This window comes from Falco naumanni, chromosome 3, assembly GCF_017639655.2.
Source record: "Falco naumanni isolate bFalNau1 chromosome 3, bFalNau1.pat, whole genome shotgun sequence".
NCBI classification, from domain to species: Eukaryota; Metazoa; Chordata; class Aves; order Falconiformes; family Falconidae; genus Falco; species Falco naumanni.
This window is the reverse complement of record NC_054056.1, coordinates 4,400,500-4,422,221: the sequence shown is the minus strand read 5'-3', so window position 1 is coordinate 4,422,221 and position 21,722 is coordinate 4,400,500. Positions and strand designations below refer to the sequence as shown.

Here is a 21,722-nt window from a genome sequence, read left to right as displayed (position 1 = left end):
GGGAAAAAGACGTTGTTCTTTGCTCGTCTCCTTCCATCGCACCGGCAACCAGCCAACCCCCCGGACTACAGGGCTTTCCTGCCACGTGCCAGCTTGTTGTAACTATGTCCTCCATCTATCATCTCCTCTCACCCTAACCCTTACCTGGATGTGGAGGTTCCCTGCACCCTCGCAGCCCAGAAAGCCCCCCACGTGCCAGCAGGGGGGCTCTGCCATGCTGCTGCGGCTCAAGGGCACCTGCAGGGAGAGGGACCCCGCCGTGCACCGCAGCTCACTTCTAACGAGCTCCTGGAGAACAACCCTGAAGGAAGGATACCAGCAGGGTGAGGAGAGGGAGGGATCGAATGGAACACAGTACGAACACACTCCCTTCATAAAGGGGAGAGATTCTTCTACACCAAACACCCAACTTCTTTGCTCAGAATCTCACCCTCGCCTACACAGCACAACCTGATCGGTAAGAAGAGCCAAAGCTCTTGCCTAAGAGGCCTCCAAGTTTTCACTACAGCTAGCTGGATTTACAGAGCAGCTCACAGTTTGGTTTTCTAATCTCCATCATCTGCAGCCAAGGCCAGAACGTTGGAGAAAGCTGACAGGCTTCAGACCGCCGAAGGTAGGACCAGCTTTGCCAAGAGCCGAACACCCAGCTTGTATCAGTGTGATGGACACAGTGACACGGTCCGGTCCAGGATGCTCAGATCCAGGATGCTCAGATCCAGGGCTGAATTCTTTTGATGATCCAGAACTGCATCACACTGAACGGCTGTAAGGGCTGCACTGTTCCCTGCACTACTGAATAGCCACAGCAGGATCTTTTACAGGACAGGTGACAAAAAGCCCCAACACTTACGCAGACGTATCCCTACTATTTAAAAATACCCCATGTTTTTTCAAGCCTTGCTTAGCTTGCTTAGAAGACTTTCTTCTGATGCTGGCATAAAAGCCCACAGGCCATCAGAGCTGCACTTTCTCATCTAAAAGCGTGCCTGTTTGCTGTGTGGTGCTCAGCTTGGCTAGAGGATAATGTGGTGTCTCGTCGGAGAGCTGCATCCGAGGCACAGTGGATTAATGAAGAGTGGATTGCTGCTGCTCGACAGAATACTTTTCACAGCATGCGATGGTTCCCTTAATGCACTGTGCAGTTCATTGACAAGTTTATTCGCTGTAATACAAATGGTATTTGCAAAATTGGCTGATGATGGCTCCAGTCGTGCTCGTATCCGCTACGACGAGACCGTTATATAAAGTTACATAAAGGATTTATACCCTTTGTGCTTACCTCAGGCAGATACAGACTGGATCAGGTGAAATTACCTCCTGCCCTCGTGCATACAACTTGCTCTCTAATTGCAAATGATACATTTGCTTCAAATTTTCCCCCAAGACACAAGGTTGGCCTGTGTGCACAGGAGATTGGGCTGAACAGGTCTGCACTTTGCCTCTGTGCTGGCGATACCCCAGGCTAGCGGGGAAACGAGAGATGAAGAAATAGGACAGAGCTGGGAACCGAGAGCCCGAGTTCTGTCCTGTGTCTGGAAATGATTTACTATGTGCTTCCACTTCGCCGTCGGTAAAATGTTACAGAGATAGTGATCCAGCACCGCAGAGAAAAATAAGGCAGAAAGTACTATCAAGTACTAAACGCTACTGCAGTGGTGTTGGTGGCAGCTCCCCTTTCCCCTGGGTGACATTAGTGGCAGTGCCAGGTACCCAACCACCTTCCCAGAGGATAACGCTTAAAGGTCTGAAACAGAAAATAACACCCAGCACAGGCTCGCAGATCTGGGGGGTGACAGGACCACCTTTCCCTCTTAATCCTCTCCACTTTAAAACGATTAAGAGATGTAACACCAAAAAACTCTCTGCATCATGTCCAGAGGCAACGTTTGGGTGGCAGCAAGGACGGCAACTGGCCAAGCACGTGGGTACCCGTCATCACGGACAGACGAGCTCCTGGTGTACACGGGGAGTGCTTGTCTCCCACTGACCACCATCCCTCAGTCCATCTCTGAACCCACTCCAAGCTAAAGGTTTCTCACCTTTCCCATGTGATGTTTCTATTGTCCACGTGCAGTTCAAGTTATTTGGATAAAAATCAGGGAAGCCTGGGGATAAGATGGTACCACTGGAACCACGAATGTAACCTCCACATAGGGCTGAGTGAGGAAATAAAAAAAAAAAAAAAAAAAAAAGAATTAGAATTAAATAATTCAAACCCTATCAGCAGCTGGAAGAACATCAGTTCTTCTGAAAGTCAAAACAAAGACCAACCCATCAAAGCCAAACAAAATGCACAGATCAAGTGGCATCACCAGCTTTACAACTGCAGCTTTGCTTTTGCAGCAGACGTGCAAACCAAGCGTCTGCCACCTCCTGCAGCTGCAGCCTGCACTTCTCACCCTCGCAGCTGGGCAGCGGCCGGCTCCACTGGAAGTTTGGCTCGCACTCCAGGGCTTCGCTGTCACTCAGGGTGTAGCCTGAATCGCAGCTGAACGTCACCAGTGCTCCCACGTAGAAATCATTCCCATGACGCTGGCCGTTCACCGGGATGCCCGGATCCAAGCAATGGTCCGACTGGAGCTTCACAGCTGTGGCAAACAAACCCACCCGTGTCAGAGCACTGGGAGGCTGCTGCGGGTGCAGCCACGAGCCTGGGGGAAAGCTCTGCTCCCCCTCTGAGCGCAGGCAAAGCCGTACTGGTCATCCCCAAAGGCAGAGGGTGAAACGGACAGGGGGACACAACTCCGCTTCCTAAAATCAGCGATAGTCTGTAGATGCTAAAATAAAACCTAAAAGCTCGATTATAACCGAGAAGGGTTGGAAACCAGAACCTGCTACTTCCCTGGCAGCAGCTTCACGCCCCCCGGTCGCTGGCGAAGGGAAGGGTGAGACCCCGGAGCGAGGGCACCGCGTGCCGGAGAGCGCGTAATGACACCGGTGACTTGCACTTACTTTCATATCGGATCTGAAAGCCTATGTCCGAGTGGCTTTTGTCAGTGGTGAAGAGGAGGTAGAGGTAGTTGCTGGTGCTGATGAGGAACTGGGGCACCTGAGTCCCATCATAGACACCTATCAGCGGGGAGGAGTAAGACCGGCCATCTCGCACCTCCAGGGTGTCGTAATTCACCTCCGTCTTAAATCTGAAAGGGACGCAAGAGTATGTCTGTGAAAACACAGCAGTGCTAATTCTGCTTCGTCGCGGTGCTGAGCATGCTCTAACACCCAGGAGGCAGCACAGGCCACCGGGCAACACGCGGGTTCTGCTTCTACTGCCTGAGCATCGTACTGAGAACACGGCATCCCCCCCCATGCGCTTCTGTTTCTTTCTGATCCCTCACCCGCTTCATCTGCTGACACCAAAAAGTCTTTGCAGCAACAAGCATCTTCCGCTGCTTGAACACTCAGCTCAGCTCTCGGACACAGCCCCAGGCTGGGGGAAAGCACAGCCCTGCTCCAACAGCCAGACCCAGGGCCAGATCCTCCCTGGCAGGCTGAGCATGGGGGAGCGCAGCCCCCCAAAACACCTCCCATGCCTGCCTAAAACAGTCCTGCTAATTAGCAGGTGTTAGTCAAGAGAAGAAGGGGAAAGGAAAAAAAAAAAAAAAGACTGTTTTCCATGATTTCTTCTTGAATGTTAGGTGAATTGTAATGCCTTGTCAGGAGTCAATTAAAAAAAATAAATAAACAAAAAGGAGAGCTCCTCACTGGCAAACACAACTGAGCAGCTCATACCCTTTTCCTCCAGGGGTGGCCACAACCCAACGCTGCTGGAACCGCCGCAAACAGCCCCAAACCAGAACCTTTTGAGAAGCCCAGGGTGAGCACCTGTCAAACGTGATCTTGATGGGGTAGCCCGGCTGGGCTTCTATGACCCACGCGCAGCTCAGCGAGTCCTTGTAGAAGCCGGGCCAGCCGGGGGACAGGATGGTTCCGCTGGGCGCTGTCAGGTGGCCCCCGCAGGGCGCTGGGGACAAGCAGAATGGCACAGTTCAGGCGAAGAGCATCATGGCAAGCAGCGGCACGGTGGGACATACCCCCCCGCCAGGCAGCACTGGCCCGCCAGGCAAGAGCTCTCATGCATTTTTGTTTCTCACGTGTTATACAGATGTGTGTAACTGTATATATACAGATTTATAAATATATATATTTATATTTATTTACCATTCTATTTAGACAGCACTTATTCTCACCCCTAGACCTTCCTCACAGGGAAGATAAAGAGCATGGGCTTGAACCTGGCAGCAAAGCTGCTGTCCCCCCATGGACGAGTCAGCCCGTGGCAGAAGTCACATCATCACCGCTTCTCTATATGTATATATACAGCTGTGTATAATTCCGTATATATACAGATATACAGAACCAGATGGAAGAACAACACCAGCTGGTGAGAAATGGCCTTTTCAGCTTAAACTGGGGACGTAGCAGCCTGCTGCTGTCTCTGTGGGAGTCAGTAGCCTGACCTTGTGCAGTGGCTTTAAGGGGACAAGGTATAATAATAATTATTAGACATAAAAGCAGAGAAAACTGCAAGGTCAGTTTGCATTTCAGTAGCGGCAGGTAGCAGAAAATCTTTCATATCTGTGGTAATTGAGTCATGTCTTTTCTACCACCAGGGACATCACAAGACTATGGCGTTTATTCCACATTGTGGTCCCTTGTGCCACCAGCAGAAGCTGAAGGCATATTATTATCTTTTCTGGAAAAAGGATACTAGATCTGATGGACCAGAGGTATAAAATCCTATAACCCTAAATAACTGCAGTGTATTGTCCTCTAAAAAATGAAATTGGATGGAAAAGTGCGTCTGCTCCTGTGAGTTTGCGCTCCCCCTGCTCAGCACTTTGCAGGATTCATCACCCAGGTGCTTCTTCATGTCCTGCTAAGCCACCGGTGCGGGTCACCTACGTACGTCTGAGCCTAAACCCCCTCGCTGCTCATCTGAAGGATGCCAGATGAAAGTCAATTGATCTCAACTGGATCCAAACCAATTATTTTTGAACAAGAAGCTCCTTTCTACCCCAAAACTACAGAATTTCCTGCCAGGACTTCTATCAGTCTTTCAACTCTTCTTTTAGGTCTCCTTCTTTCCCATTAATTTTTCCAAGCACTGCACAGTACTTTAGATCTATATACTTCCTCCTTGTTTAAAAAGGCTAATTAAAACGTACACTTAACTGAGTGCATACTGAAGGGTGAGTCAAAGAAATCAGCACTGTGATCACAGAGGAAAAAAGCTCAAGTTAATGGTGTAAGGTTATCAAAGCTTCCGAAGCTAAGAGTTGATTAAAAGTGTATTAGCTCATATATGTTTCCCTTCTACGCTTAAAAATACATACACTTAAAGGCTCGTGCTTGTGAAAGTAATGGAAACCTTGAATCATTGAACCTATGGACATCTTAGTGTCAGCCGCTTCCAAAAGAAAAATTATACAAGAACACTAAAAAGCCCAGCTTACTATATAATTATAAAGTTATTGAGCACAACCGATACCTTCCTCTTCTAGTCTGAAAGACAAAGGACTAGATTGCGCGATTGCTGCTGCTCGTCCGCTTGAACAATGCATGACCAACTACTGACATTATTTCCCACTATTCCAGTACCATTTCTCAATAGCACAGTACTTATTATTCCAATTGCTGTAAACACCAGTGCAGGGCATCGCTTTCCTGAGAACAGAGGGCAAAGGGAGACTTTTCACTTCTAATGAGCTCCTTCTTCACTTCTTTTTTTCCACAGTAGAAGCTTTAAAGGGTTAGGAAAAAAAAGCTTTGAAATCTGTGTCAAAGCCTTTCATTCAGCCCACCCCCCAGATTGCTGGGTGGGCTATCACAGCCGTCGTGGCAAAGGGATGTAAATGCCAAATTTCTGGCTCTCGACTGCCAGAGTCCATGAGACAGGACTGATGCACCACGCTGACAAAGACACGCCGACGGTACGTGTACGTGTACCAACGTTTGCAGCTGCGAGTTCGCTTTTCACAGCAAAGATCTGTACCTTTTGCCTCCTTCATAATTCTACAGATTTTACATGTATCGAAAATCAGGAGAGAAGAAATATCGCCCTGTACCTTCCATCCTCTGTTCTTTAATTCCCTTTGTGACAAGAGTAGCAGGGAAGCTTTTAGTCATCAGTCAATCAAAGCCTTTTATTATTGTCATTAGAAAAAATACCTGTTGCAACCAGAACTCGGCTAATGAAAATAATCCCCAGTGTTCGTTTCACACGAAAACAGGAAACAAACCAAGTTCAGTGCTCAGTGATGACTGGACTGGTACCTTCCCCTAAGCAAACTCTTCTGTGCAGATGACACCTTCCAGCGATTTGTAAAAGCCGTAACGGAGAAGCTGAGGGTAAGAACTGAAGTCCAACAGTCCTTTGGCTCTGAGCAACAAATGCCTCCGCCCATATGATGGCAAAAGGCTTCCTACAGAGCCAACGCCATACACCATCGCTACGGGTTACGTGACTGGAACCTAAACAGGACTCTCATCCTTTTTCCCAAAAGGCTGCAAACACCAGGGGCTCGCCCTCCCTCCAGGTTGCCCGTGCAGACTAGTAGGAAAGACGGTCAAACGGTACCTTCACATCTGAGCACTGCATTGTTCCAGACCACATTGCCCTCCTTCAGGATGCAGGTGATGGTTTCTGAGCCGTGGGTCCGAATGAAGCCCTCGTCGCACAGGAAGGACACCGAGCTGCCGAGCTGCAGGCTGTCCCCAAAGCGCTTCCCGTTCACCGGCACCCCAGGGTCAGGGCACTCGTTATGCCTGAAGGCTAAGAAGGAACGAAAAGGGAACAGTGAGTAACTTGTTTCCCCCTCCTCTGTCCAATTCAGAATTAAGTACGTTGGACCACAAACTTGGGAATTAATATTTTCGTGGGTTTTCTGTGTAGGCAGCACTTATTGTCGCCCCTGGACCTCCCTCACAGGGAAGACTAAACAGCCTGGGCTTGAACCTGGCCCAGCAAGGCTACTGTCCCCCACACGGACGAGCCACCTGTGGCAGAAATCCCGTTGCCACCGCTTCTACAAACGGCTAAGGCACCAGGTATGTGTCCCCACCACTCGGCTTCCCAGCTGGCTGAAGTCACTGAGGTTTTTCTGTTCCCTCCCCCTACTGCAAGTGCTCATTTGCAACCTGACAGAGGAATTGCAGGGATTAAAAGATGAGATTAAAACCGTTTGCATCCAGGGGGTGCTGAGATGAAGCAGGAACAGGGGCCAGAAATGAGCCTGCAGAACCCAATTATCTCCTTAACCATCTCTCAAGCATGAAAACACACAAATACTCATAACGGAGGAAGATTTCTAAAGATTCCGCAGTGCATGCATCTGCATAGAGGGAACATAAATTAACCATTAATGAGACAAAATGAAAGCTTTAAGGCTCTGCAGTTAAAAGTAAGGGTCCTCTCAGCATGCTCTGTGACCGACTGCCGCGTAGCCCCCGACCTCGCTTGTCATCGTTCCTAGGACGAAACAAAGGACACGCAGCAATTGCCTTTCTAGGTGTTGCAAAGCCGCACGTGGACTTGCAGCCCCAGGGCTGTTTAAAGCCCTGCCCTTTGCCAGCAGCTAGAAACCAGGCTGGCCAACAACCAGAAAGCAAGCCTATAGCCTTAACTCCCCATTAAGTGCATAATTACGTACTGTATCTTCATCTGCTGGGAGGCGGTCTTCAGAGATGAGCAGCGTGTTAATGATTAAAGCCTCCAGATTAATTACACACACACGCTTTTAGTATCTTTAATGCACCTGACCAAATTCATACGAGTTCTGGATTTCTGACAAAGCGTTGTTACTCTTAGAATATCTTGTTATGTGCACTGCTGAGGGGGAAAACACGGGCTGCATCTGTTCCTCATGCTCCGTATCCATCCCTGGCAACGCTACATCGTCTCCTCTCTCATCCCTAAACTGAAGGGAGGGATGGCAAGGTCTCCGAGAGACTCGGGAGCTCCCTTTTGGTAGTTCAAGCAGCCAGAACAGATTAACTCACGCATATGTAAAGAGCCATTTACAACAATAAAAATCTGCTTTTAAAAGTGTCTTCCTACAGGGGACGGCCGCAACTCCCAACGCAGGTGGGTCAGGGATGGGAGCTGCGTGCTGGCGGAGAGCACCCGCGTTTCTGGATGAGGTGTCTCGGTCCTGGCTACGTGATGCCACCATACCCGAGCTACTCCATCGGATGAGCCTCCAGCCTGCGGTAGTGTGGCAAGCGATTCCGTAAGACCTCCAGCTTATTTTTATTTATTTAGTTAGTTTTAGTTTTAAATAGAGGATTTGCAATCATAGCTAGAAAGGCTATTAATTTAGCTGTGCCACTAAAGGCTATTACAACAAAGTCATTTATCAGTTCTGCTGAATAGGTTTAATAACGCTCTTTAGAAAATTATAGGACAATACGAGGATAAAATTACCGTAGCATTCATTTGAGATTTGAAGACTGGACTTAACGTGAAGCCCAAAAATGTCTGCGGGGGTTTCAAGGCTTTCGATTGTAAGACCTTGCTACGTATTTTCCTTTATCTTGCAAGCCTTGCATGCTTTCACGTGTCCGCTAACGAAGACAGTGCTGCCTGACGAACCCAACCGTCCAAGACCTAAGAGCTCTTCCTGATGTGCACCGAGCTGTCCGCACCTCCAGAATGGGGTTAAACCCCCACCACACAGCGAGCTGCGGGCTGACGGGAGATCGGCAACCCGGGCTGCTCCCTGGACAGATAATCCAGGGCCAAACTGGTTTCCCTCACCCCCACCGGCCAACACAAACTCACAGCCAGGAAGAACCTGTGCAACCAGCTCTAAGCTCGGCACCAATCCTCGATTTCCCAACTGCAAATCCAAAGCGATCCCTAATTTTCAGGCTTACTCTGGAACGGCAATGGTTTTAGCAGGATCAAGCTCTTGCCTGTTAGTCTCCAACAAGAAATCAGAGCTTGAAACGAAAAGCAGAAAGAAGGATTGGGCACTTACTGGTGAAGGTTATGTTGAAGCCCCTCTTCTCCATGGAGTGGTCGGTCTGGAACTCCAGTCTGGCTACGTGACCGCTGCTGGTCAGGGAGGAGGGGATCTGGTTTCCCGAGAAGGTCCCCAGCACTGGAGATTCAGCAGTGCCACCGTCCTTCACGGCTAGGAAATCAAACTGGGGCTCCACGTCAAAATCATTGAAAGCCAAGTGAATGCGGCTCTCGGGTTTAGCTATAATTAACCAAACGCAGTGCAAGCTGCTTCCGTATTCTTCCGGGTAATTGGGTGACAGCACAATCCCAGATGGGGTGGTGAAGTTGAAAAAGCAGGAAACTGCAATAAGAAATCACCATCAATCATGCAGCACGGTGTTCCCACAAGCTGCTCCGCCACGTTTCCCCCTCCCCCTTAGCCCCTGGGCTGGGTGATTCCTGCAAATTCCCGATGGCTTTGCTTCTCAGAGACATTAAGGAAAAGAAGGGCTCAGTGCTCCATTCACTGCTAGATGTCAGTGATTTATTTCCAGGGGGAAGGAGTGACTCCAAAGCAGCCGCCAGCCCCGGCTGTTGTTGGTTGCCGTTCCCCAGCCCGGCACAGCACCTTTTCCAGCAGCACGCTCTGCGCCACGCAGCACACGTTTCTTTTACCGCGGCAAGAAAACGTCACTCAGGTAGGTGAGGATTTGGTATTTTGCAGGTGAATTCTCCTGCACCTCCCAGAGAGAAAGCCACACTAGAGCCAAATGCGTGACCGCAGCTAGCGCAGCGTAAATTTAGCATTCAACCAGTCAGGCTTTGTAGCATCATCTGCCATCGTGGCTACAAACCTGCGCATCCCACAAAACCCGCGGTAAGGAATCAACTGTGCTGCTGGCTCACGCAGACCTCGAGGCTCCTCTCCCGCTATCCGTATCCCAGCTTTTCACCCGGTCTAAAGCACCAGGTAAACTGCAGGTGCAATTCTGAGTGCAGCACGGACTTTTCAGGATTTGCTTAAGGAAAACTGCACGTCTGGCTCGCCTTGCCCTTTGCTAAATGCACTTTTCAGCCATGCTCCTCAACCGATGCGACTGCACCCAGGCAGTCCCACTGCACTTAAACTCCTTGCATTCAGGCTATGCCCGTCCTATTAAGTACTTAATTTATTTGCATTAAATATTTGACCAGTACAGTCAACCCCTTTGCAAAGGAGCCGTCAGTCAATTTGCCTTTCTCTACCTCCTTGGGCAGCTGTTCAGACCTGTGCCAAACAAGCCCTGAAAAACGAAGGCTGCCGTTTGGTTTCGGTAGTGACTTTGCTGCGCTGGGCGAGGAACAGCTTCCAAGAACCTTCCCAAGCTTCCTCCAAGTGCCAGGAGCTTGGGACAACTCGGAGCAAGGGCTGGCAGGCTGGGACCTGCAGCCCAGGTGTAGGGGACGATCCCCTTCCCACTGGAAATAAATCACTGACTTCTGCTGGGCTAGCGTGTTATCAAAGAGAGGCATCAAACCGGACTGCCATTCCCATGAAAATAAGTAAAACTGGTCTTAAAATGAAGTTGAGGGGAAGAGTGCATATGAAAAAAAATATCTTTAGCTCTCCAGGGTTTTCAATATATACTGTATTTCAGCTGACAAGGTCCATTAATTTGAAAAAGCAAGGCTGTCTTTTAAGTGGTACCTACCCCATGGCTTTCACTATTTTACGTATGGATGCTTTACTCATCTTTTCCCCCACCACCCCCCTTGGTAAAATCCATTACTTGGAACATGTATCTCACTAATTCCTGGGAAAAGGACTTCGCACACAGGATGAGACTGGTTTTAGTTTGGCATTTATGCAATTATTTGGTTCAATGCTCACCCTCCCTTTGTTATTTTCCCTCTGTCTTCCTTCAACACTTAATGGTTTCAGATCAAATAAGATGGACGTTGCCATGACGTTATCAAGGCTAAGAGCTACACAATCTATTTCCTGCTCTCAGCAACAAAGAGAACAGATTAAAGAGAAAACAAACTGCAAAATATCCTCAGGATTTCGGTTCTTTACTAGATGCTGAAATATCAAGGGATGCTGTCAAATAGTTCTGTCAGCATCATCTTGGTATAATCTGCCTAGAAATACTTATTGAAAATAAATGCATTCACATATAGAGAAACATCTCAGCAGTAGGAACCCCTCACAGGAGCTAGGTATCACATGAAAAATTTTAAATCTGAGGTGGTAAATTAGCATTCATACAGGACCTACAGCATCACACCGCCAGCAACAGAGAGGTGCAGTTGCTAGCGCAGCTATTACGGCACAGCACTGCTGGCTCATTTCAGGAAATAAGAACAAAGAACTTGCTGACAAATGAAAGCAAAGCAGAGTGAGGCAAGAATATAAAATTAACCTTGGCTAGATAAAACAAAATGACAGATTAAAAAGTAACAGATAAAAAAAAAAACAACACAACAACAACAACAAAACAACCACCCAAAGGTCTCCGCTGCAGGGAAGTAAACGACAGATTTGACTTTCCATGAAATAACAAGTGTCGCAGACGGCCAAGGTGCTGGCTGGGGGACAGAGGCCACTGTCCCACGCATCCAGATCCCATGGCCAGGGCAGGGTACCACAAATTCTGCTCGGTGCAACGGGGAGCCCGGCATCGCCTCCCAGCACAGCACATCCAACCCAGGAAGCCACAGCTGATCCAGAAGACTCGTTAACAAGATCACGGTGTCTGTGACAGGAAGATTTTCTGTGTCTTTTTAAGCAGGAGAGGTCTGTCTTCAGCATGGAAGGGGGGTTTTGGCCTGGGGCTGCACTGGCTGGCAGCGGGATCCACGTCAGCCTCTCTGCTTTCTCAGAAGGGCTTTGCCGGGCACTTGGATAAAAGCAGAAGGTGATTAAAAATATGTCACAGACAGCAAAACGCACTACCAGAACGAAGATGATGGCCCCCAAGAAAGGCAGAGGACAGCTGAGCGTCACCTGCCTCGTACTGCTTTGTGCATCCGAGACAGTCGGGGACAAAGCGTCCCCGAGGAGCCACCGGTCCCTGGAAATATGACAGACAGAGGCCAGCCCTGCCGCCGGCTGCCTGTCCGTCAGGATCGCCGAGTTAGCAACGTCTGAGGCCTTGAGCCTCAGAGACTGAAATGAATATTTATGATCAAGAAATTGAGGTGGAAATTAGTTTTTATTACCATTGTTCTTAAATGTTACGCGAGGATGTTTCATTGTGTGCACAGCACAGGTCTGAATTTATAACCCCATACTGATCTTTGTCAATAATTATTGTGACCGATCAAGTACTGCAAAAGCAATAAGAAAAATCTCTGTGTTAAATACAGCAGAAAAAACCCACAACAAAACTCAGCAGAAGCAGAGCACCTACCAAAGCCGACGAGACCCACACCACTACCGAGTACAAGGTATTTTTTACTCAAGTCATCACAAACATCGAGATTCTGCCCTCGGAGGAGTAAAATGGTGAGGAAATCGCTCTTTGCTTCTTGTCTTAGAACGTCGGGTGAGACGTACAGCCCCACGCGTGCGATGCTCGCGGCTCAGCAGAGCACGGAGGCACGCGCCCGCGGTGCAGCAGCACGGCTGCTCGCCTCTGCAGCCAGCCAGGAGCGATTTCTGCGTTTGCCTGGTCAGCCAAAGCACAACTTGCTCCTCTTCTGCCTTCAGGAGCTCCTGCCTCCTCACAGACCATCTCGCTTCTGCTGCCAGGCGTGCCCGGTGGCCCCCGCCGCTGCCTGAATCCAGGGCTGATCCCGGGGAGAGGGCACCCCTGCAAGGCACGGCAATGGGAAAGGCACCCGGTTCAGGAGCCGAAACCCAAGCACAAAACCACTGTAATAATTTCAGTCTCCATGGAAACAATAAAAAGAAAATCCTGACTTCTCGCTCAGCTTTTCGGTATCGTTCCCCACAGCCTCTCACCACTTGGGAGAGAGCTTAAAGACAGTAACAGGCTTTCTGCCCTACCTTTCCTTTTCAAAAGGATCCCTCCTCCGGGCATAGCTTGGTGATGGACTGGAAAAATAGGACCTCAGCAGGAGCCTGGTAACTAAGTGGCACGTCTTGCTCGGGGAAGTGTACAGCCCAAAGAGCTAACAGTGCTGGAAGCTCCGGGCACCGCAAAATACAAACTAAATTTTGTATTTCCCACTTTCTGTATCTGTTCTTTCCATAAACACATCTGCACCACAACACATTTTTCCTTCTTAAAACCCTGAGGCACTGGGAAGGCAAGCGGGAGGCAAGGGAAGGGCTCTAGAGCAAAGAGTAACTGGGAAAACTTTTTTTGTGTGTGTGTGTTTCAGAGCAACAAACTCTTCGGCTTGGTCTGATGGAGCAGTTGTCACCGCCAGCACGCGGCTGAGCAGGTATATTAAAAAGAAGGAAAAATAGGGAGGTTTTGGGTACCAGATCTTGAAAGAAAATATTAGCTGTGAACTTAACATAGATGGTAGAGGACCCTCCACACGACAGAGCGCTACGACACGAAAGTGGGTTTCCCTCCTACCCACACAGAGCAGAAGCAGCGGTCGGGTCACTGGGAGGAATTTTCTTAAACTTACTGGAAGACGCTGCTCCACGCTAGGACAGTGTTGGGCTGCTTGTCTGCCAGGGTTTCTGCAGCCATCTGTCATTCCGGAGGTGCTCCAAGGCTTCTGCACGAAGACGAGCTCCTTTCCCGTGTGTGTGTTTATTTTCAGCAGAACTCCCCCCCCTCCCTGCACTCTCCCTCGGGAATCGGTGGCAGCGTCCACAAGGCGACAGAAGCCTAATTGCTGCTTTTTGGCAAAAGCCCCAAAGTGATGCAGTGCTCTTGTTATGTACCTTCTCCTTTCTGCTCCTCCGGGGTTTAGCCCAGCATCCTCCCTCCGCTGCAGCGCTCGGCGCCGGCTGCCAACTGCTGCAACGTATCCATCTCCTGCAGCTGGGAGCTGCTCGCGCCGCCGGCCAGGACCTGCCTCTCCACACCGCCCCACGGTCTCGGCACACCGCGCGCAGGAAGGATGAGTGCCGGGGCACCCGGCGGGTGAGGCGCCCCCGAAGCGTGTCACGGCCGGGGGGCGAGGGCAGCTGCACACTGGTGATGAAGTGCAGCAGAGGCGGCGCCAGCAGGTTCAACCACACGCGAAGCGAAGCTCGGGGGGAGCAAGGGAAAGAGCCTGAGGGATAAACTTGCCACACATCAACTCCACCTGCAAACTGGAAATGTCCCATTGCAGCTTTCTCGAACCCCAACCCCACACGTAAAGCGTTCAGGTACGACAAGGCAGGGGCGAGGGGACTCCTCTGCAGAGCAGATGGAAGGTGGCAACGGAACATACACCACATTCCCGTTTTCTGGATACAGAAAGGGGACAGGGACGACCTCCTCACCTGATAAAACCAGTGAGCATCATTTCAGATTCAGATTCATGTAAAGAGAAGCGACCCGCCACGCTGAGCGATTGCTGTCAGGAACGGGGACAGATGCCTTGGCAGAGGACAGCTCGTTTATAGCAGCATGAAACCCTATCAGGGTAACAGTTCGACTGATTCAAGCAGGAAAATAACAAGCACGGAGAGAACCCAACGCACAGCATCCCACCGAGGAGCGCTGAGAGCAGCTCTGGTGAGCCGCCTGCGCTGCCACGGGGCCCAGCACCCCCCCTGGGTCCCCCCCGCCAGCTCTGCTCCCTCTGCAGCAGAAGCATCCCTGCGGAGCACGTGAGAGCTGCCCTCATCTGCTGGATCACCCACCCCTCTCACCCCACCCCTGCAACCTCCCCGCTGACCCAGGCGGTCCGCAGCGGACCCCCGAGCCCCTAACAACCTGTTGGAAACCAGGAGAACACACGGAGCAGCAGCTCACAGGAGACTTCCTTCTGGCTTTACGACTGCTAAAAAGAACTCACTGGAAAAGTAACACCGAGGAGCAAACAGGCTCTGGTTTGATCCAGGGGGATGTCAGTTTTCCTCAGATGGAGACCCCGAGGGAAACTCGGCGTTGTGGCGTGCTGGAAGGCGCGCAGCTCATTTGCGACAGCTCTCAAGGAGGAGCAGAAGGGACCGGTTAAGCAGCCCTCTTATAAAGTCACAGAGAGGGACAGGGAAAACTTTCATCTGGGTTCCACCAAAACAATGCCTGGGTAGTTCACGGGGGACAATTAAAACCCCATTCATTGTCATTAAGAAGGTGCTTAAGTGCATTCCTGCCCAGCACAGCACTTCAGCATCCACGTCTACTTAAGCAAACATTTACATCGCGGCGCCTTCATAAACTGCAATGCAGAACAGGGGCTTCGAGGGAAAGCGCCCTGCTTAAAATTAAGAAGGGAATGGTCTTACATGGCTGCAACCACGAAACAAGGTTGTTAACAAAAGCTACAAATCCCACATGCATACAGAGATCACGGTAATCCCGCCTTCATTTAATTTGCTTCCCTTCCTGCCAGGGACAGACTGGATCCCAGCGGCTCAGGGGACCGGGCTGAAGATAAGGAGCATTTCACCGCCCATGTGCTGCTCTGAAGCCAACCCCGATCAAGGGCCAGCACAAGGTGGTAAAGGGTCCTGAAGGACACCCATCTGTTGCACAAATGCAGCAACCATCCAAGCCCCGGGATGTGGCTCCCCGGGCAGCCAGCCCGTTTCTCGGCAGCTTCCAGCTGCACGAACCCGGGATGCGACCGGCTGCTTGGCGGAGGTCAGAGCGGACACGTTTGGGTAGGTGAAGGTTAGCGACCAGTGCCCTCTCCCAGCTCGTCTGGCAGCGATAATTACCGTCTCTCTCTGCCATTAGATCAGGAAATTGTATCAGGATGCTTCATAAAAGCATCAATCAAACGATAAACCCCCCCACATGGCAAAACAGCTTGGAAATAAAAATTAATAGAATCCCTACGTTTCTTCCAAAATCCACTAAAAGCAACTGCATCTACCAGCAGATAAACAAGTCCAATATTAGCTAGAAAACCTGTTTACAGCAGGAGGGAGAAACATTTTGTGAGTTAACATCAACTGTTCCATCAGCAGTGCAAAAAGGAAGAGGAATTAAGAATAAAAGAAATAATATGAAGAGCACACAAAGGACCAGGTTTCATCAGAAGAGCGAGAGCCAATGCTACAGTTCTAAAGTCAAAAAAACCCCCTCCCTTATAATGACAGAAGTATCAACTGCTTTAAGGAAATCTTTCTGGAATTTCTGATTAAAGAATTCTTGGACAATAAAGAATCATTCCAATCATCTTAACCATCTGCCTCCTTAATACAGACGATAAAACAACTCCTGGTTCCTACAGATCTCCATAAAGGAGTATCCAAACTCAATTTATGAATGTTTAGGTATGGAGAATCCATCACTGCCTTCAGTAGGCTGCTCCAAGGGTCATCTACTCTCTCTGTTAAAAAGCTATTATTTTTAAAAAGGCAAACGATGCTTTTCTCATTGCTAAATTAAGAGACACACTTTTATCAAAATTACTCTTCGTAGGGAAGTCCCACAGGTTGCAGAGAACAGTGGACAGGAAAAGAGAAGAAAGAAAGAAAAAGAAAACAACGGCCAACGGCCAACTTAATTTAGAACTAAGTGAAGACACCGTCAAGTAAAATAAAATCACATGGTTCTGTTCCGTACGTTGCTGGGAAAAACACCTCCTGCACTTTGCACATGCAGCTGCTAATCCTGAATGTTTGTGCACGCAAAACGCTCGCCATCAGCTCAGAGCTAAAGCCTGCAATCTTTACAAAGATTATTCAGCAGGTATAATAGGCCAATACAGGATTAACAAAAACCCAGGAGTAATTACCGCTTAAGGAGAAGAGAGATTTTATCCTGCTATTAAGGAAAAGCAGACGGTCAAAAGACTGGGGAAACCCCCAGGACGGTAACCCCTCCGAAGGGGTGCGTGGGGCGACTGCGTGCCCTGGGCCTAGCTGAGCTGTTGCTGGGGCCAACTCAAAGGCATCTCCCAGCAACGCAAAGGATGCTCAGCTCGGTCTGAGAGAGCCAACGCACTGTTTGCAGCAAGGCAGCCCAGCTCTGCAGCATTCACGGGCGCAGCGCTGCTTCTGCCCCGCGCGCCGGCACGTCCCAGCACCCGTGAGCAATGGGTGCGGGGAAATGGGCTGCGGTTGGGGCTTTCAAGGGAACAAGAAGGGAAGAAAGCGTAACATCTGCTCCAAAGCCAGAGAACACCACACACAATTTAACATAATTTCAATTGGAAATGCTTTGGGAAATGCCTTCTGCTCTGTTTAGAGGAATGTTATGCATGCCTACCGCTCCAAGCAGGTCTGTAATGCAAAGAGAGTTTATGATAACACAACAAAAAGCAAGTCACTGGAAACTAATGAGGATCCTAAAGCAAGACCAAAAGCCCTGTAACAGCGATCAGCTCAAGGAGGAGTCCAGGAGTACTCTGAAACAGCACAGCTCACACCACAGCCCCTCCACTTAAATGCACACACGGATATATACATACGTACACGGGCGCACATATGTATCGCCAGCCTCTGTGGAGTTGCAGTCAAGCGACGCCAAAAAAATACCCCTCAGTTCAGGGCAGAAACCTCCTCCCCCAAGTCTGCTTGATGCACTGCAAGCAGAACACAGGCACCGCTTCACCTCTCTGTGTTCGTTACCTTCAGAACACGACGGGTCCGGAAAACTCGCAGTTTGCCAGTCTGAGATCAACGGACTAAACTTGTATCTGAAAATATGTTGTTTTCAGAAATTCCCCTCCCAGAGCAACTGCGACCCAGAGGACAGTTAGAACAAGGCAAAAGCTTTGCCTTTGTTGAGTGAGATGGTTACCAATGACGTATATTGTCAGGATAGTTTATGGCATAATTATCTACCACGTCAGATGACGGCGCTGATTGGCGCAAGGCAGCCCTCCAGCTGTAGGTGCAGGACTGAAAACTCGGTAGTTGTAGGTGACAGACCCACCGGGGCAGGGCTGCAGGCAGGAGGAGGAGGAGGAGGGGAGCGAAGCCGCTGGAGAAGGGTAGCAAAGCACCTCATGAGACTGAACTGCTGCAGAAACCCCCTGGGCGCACCCTCCCCCCGCAGAGGGGGTGTCAGTCCCCCCCCCGCCTGCTGCAAGGAAACATAAACCTCGTGAAACAAATCTTTGGTCATAGAAAATGTTTTGTAGTGGGGCTCTCTGTTGCAATAGTCCACATAAAATCAGGTAATGAGTTTCTCCCTACTACACATGACTATGTTTAAACAGCAATTCCAACCATGAATTTGAAAGTTATGGCACTACTGAAACGCCCTGCTCCCCGACTAGGTCCATCCAGACTTTCATCATCATTCTCACTGCAGTAACTGAACAACTCACCGGCTTCCCGTTATAGCTGCAATTATGGGCTGGTTCCCCGCTCATAGGCTTAATAATCTCCTCTGCCACAGGTAACTGTAGACTCCAGTTTGAGTATTACATCCCTTATGAGTTCCTACCATCAGAGCACAAACTTCATCAAAGTAGCACAATGGTTTTCCTTAGGTAACATTAATCTGCAGGACACCTCCGAAGCCCACGTCGCTGCCCTTCAAGACTTCGGGATAACTGAAACAGCTCTTGGTACCCATTCGTAGCTCCGCACGAAAGCTACGGCTCAGGTTAGCCTGGGTTACAGAACTGCCTCAGCCTTTGTTGCTTGGAAAATGCAAGTATCCAAACAAAAACCGGGAACTACGAAGCTGATTTGAGCACTACGAGGTGCTGTGGAATAGGAAGAACGAGAGGTCTTCAGCACCCAGTCACCACCGGCACCCAGACACCCACATTGCACCGAAGCAGAGCCCAAGCTCCGAGCAGACAGCTGGACTGACCGTGTTCCCGCACCCGGCTCCAGCGCTCCAGGCTCCAGTTGTTTGAGGTATCTCAGCTCATGAGAAAAAAAAATAAATAAAAAAAATCTGCACATATACAGCAAGGCGAGGGGGAACTCGCTTAGCAAGGGGTTTGTGGAGGGCAAGCGCTACCAAGGGCTTGCAGAGTTTCTCAAGCGCCCTATGTGCTTCACCCTGGCCGGTTAAGGGATGCCACGACAACAAAGAGGATGAAGATGGAAGGTCTGTTATCATGAAGGCACAGACAGTCACGAATTAAGAACCCGCTGCAATAAGCAGATGCATTACTTAAATGGTTTGCGTTGCTTTGTCATCGAAGCCCCAGGAAATGAGTTCTCCACAATAAATTCTGTCTGCTCATAAATCATTTGCTCAGGACAGCAGGATGCACCATAGCGCGCTGTTTAATCTCCGCCTGCATTTGTCACGCGTTTGCAGCCAGAATCAGCAGCACTGAATTGTTTGCATATTCCAACTAGCGGCACATAAATCAGGTTACCTTACTTCCCCACCTCACGCCCAATACATCTAATGGTCTCCCAACATTTACAGAGGGTTTTTTACTAATCCCCTGACAGATTTCATGCCAGGTTACACATTTTGTCATGCAACCGCTTCCGATTCATGCACGCTAATATGATGCCGTCTAGAATAAAGGCAGGCGAGTAAAGGTGGGGAGAGGGCTATGAAACACTTTTTCCGCTATGCACATGTTGCCTTGTTGATTCATCAATTGCCAAAGCTGGAGGGCCACAGAGAACAGAACACAATGGAATTATTTCAACTAAAAGATTCATGCCTGTGCCACGCTTTGCACGAACTGCCGATTAGGGCTTGATTTCAGTATCTACCTACAAAAAAATAATCCTACTTTACTGGTAAATCTCTTTTCTATGCTGCTATGATCCAACCCTGGGCACAAGCTATGGGTTTAGTCTCAGTGTGAACTATCTGCAAGAACCTCAACCGAAGCATCTGCTGTTCAAACTCATCTGAACTACCTGGAAACAAAAAACCAAACAAATTCTGACCCTGAGCACAGAAACGGCCTAATATCTCCTGCTTCAAAGCTAACCAGGAAAATTCAATTTTCCTCATCAGCATCTTTAGCTGATTTGCTTGCAGAGAAAACCAAGTAGGAAGGGAGTCAGGGCATCTGGCAAAGGCAAAACTCAAAGTAATTGCTTCCTTTCCCCAAATAGACATTTCTCAAATGCTGGGAGATGAAATTAGCGTTTGAAAAAAGAAAGGCACTTATTTAAACCGTCTTCCCACATTCTCCCATAAATTGCCAACGTAGGAAGGCTAAACCTCCCCCTCGCTTCTCCCACAGCTGCTGAAGATCCCAGATTCAGCTCCGAAGTGACAAGGTTTGCTCCCCGCCAGCTGTGTCAACTCTTGGGCACGGATCAGCTCCTGCCACACCACAAACAAAAAATATTTTGTACTGCGGCATCGAACCCCAGCACACCTATTTATCTGCACAGCGAACCCACCCTGTAAAAATTAACAGTTCTGTTTCCTCTCTATCTGTTTTCACCACACTTCTGTCCTCTCTGTGTTGCTCAGCTGGATTGTCCTCTCCTATTTTTTTTTGTTAGGATCCACCTCATTCCCCAACGCTAGAGCATCAGTTCAAAAGTACAGACATTAACGTACCCAGCTAAGCAGAGGTGAAACAAACAACAAAAAAAAGATTTTGCTCATAACCAACTGGGGAAAATACAGATACTTTTGCAAGTTTTAGTAATGTCCAAATATAACATTGTTTGTGAGCAAAGGTTCGGTCAATATAATCAAGCAGATTGCCCAATGCATCTTTAAAGGACAGCGAAACCATTAAAACCCAGTGGGGACTGTGCATCTGACTTCCATTTACAACTGGAAATTTTATCCTTGGTCACTACTGAGAGCATAATATCCTTCTGCTGAGAACTCATGCAACAAATTAAAAAATGAGGTCCAGCAGCAGGGAGCCTGAATATTGTCAGATAACGAAGGAAAATTAAATGCCCCAAAATAGAATCAAGTTTTAAATTGTTATATTTTTTTGTGTCCGTGTCCACGCCTCCTGCCTCGGACACGAAAGCCCTACTTTCTCTCCAGAAGGGATGCGAACCCGCACAGCGGGAGGGCAGGGGGGCAGAGCAGAGAGAGCTCGTGGTCCCGGTGCGAGCCCAAACGTCTGTCTGGATGCTGGTCCCCGCTGCGCATCCCTTCCCTGCTGAGAGAAAAGCCCAACCAAACCCTCCCCGTGGCTTTGGTTAAGCGCAGCAGCAGCTTGGTGCCATCTCTGCCGCCAGGAGAACGTGCCCTGCCCGGGGTACCAAGCACAGCGCACGCACGCACGGTTTACACGACCACCTCACCACACAAGGATGATGGGTTAGAGCCGTCTCCTCACTGACTTACAAACACAAACTGGTTTCTGAGCAGACCACTGGCTACTCTTTTGGCAGGTAATTGTTTTCTGGCCCTTCAACTCAAAGGCAGGCTGGCACTCAAACTTCAAGCTGTCCCCGTGGCGAAACGTGGATCCTTCTCTCCTGCCGTAGGCTGGGATCCCAGGATCACCGCAGCTCCCTTGGTCAATCTCTGGAAAAAAAGAAAAAAGAAAACAAAAAGAAAACAGAAGTTGCATGGGGGAAGGCTCCGACGCTGAGCTGGTGGGATCCCTGCCGTCACACGGCATCCTGGCCTCCCCCACCGTCTCACGGGAGGGGGTCAGCAGCGACGCAGAGCGCAGCCGACAGCATCCCAACATGCCAGTTCTACCAGTGCCACCGAAAGACCCTCCTAAAAACCTCCCCTAACCGCTTCCTCATCCTCCAGATATTCCCAGCTCACTGAAGAACACAGCGAGACCCGAGAAGATCCTCCCCTGCCCCTGCTCCAGGGACTTCTGCTGAGGC

The 21,722-nt window shown here is 49.5% G+C and overlaps 1 protein-coding gene across 1 annotated transcript in view; it reads right to left on the bottom strand.

Moving 5' to 3' along the window:
- CSMD2 (CUB and Sushi multiple domains 2) overlaps positions 1 to 21,722 on the bottom strand; it is a 306,341-nt gene that overhangs the window by 113,012 nt on the left and 171,607 nt on the right. Inside the window, exons 13-19 of the mRNA XM_040588319.1 lie at positions 21,223 to 21,405; positions 8,982 to 9,308; positions 6,581 to 6,775; positions 3,826 to 3,964; positions 2,953 to 3,140; positions 2,400 to 2,588; positions 2,040 to 2,156 (exon numbers count right to left, since the gene is read on the bottom strand). Of these exons, the coding sequence (XP_040444253.1) occupies positions 2,040 to 2,156; positions 2,400 to 2,588; positions 2,953 to 3,140; positions 3,826 to 3,964; positions 6,581 to 6,775; positions 8,982 to 9,308; positions 21,223 to 21,405 (1,338 nt within the window). The remainder of the gene's footprint in view (positions 1 to 2,039; positions 2,157 to 2,399; positions 2,589 to 2,952; positions 3,141 to 3,825; positions 3,965 to 6,580; positions 6,776 to 8,981; positions 9,309 to 21,222; positions 21,406 to 21,722) is intronic.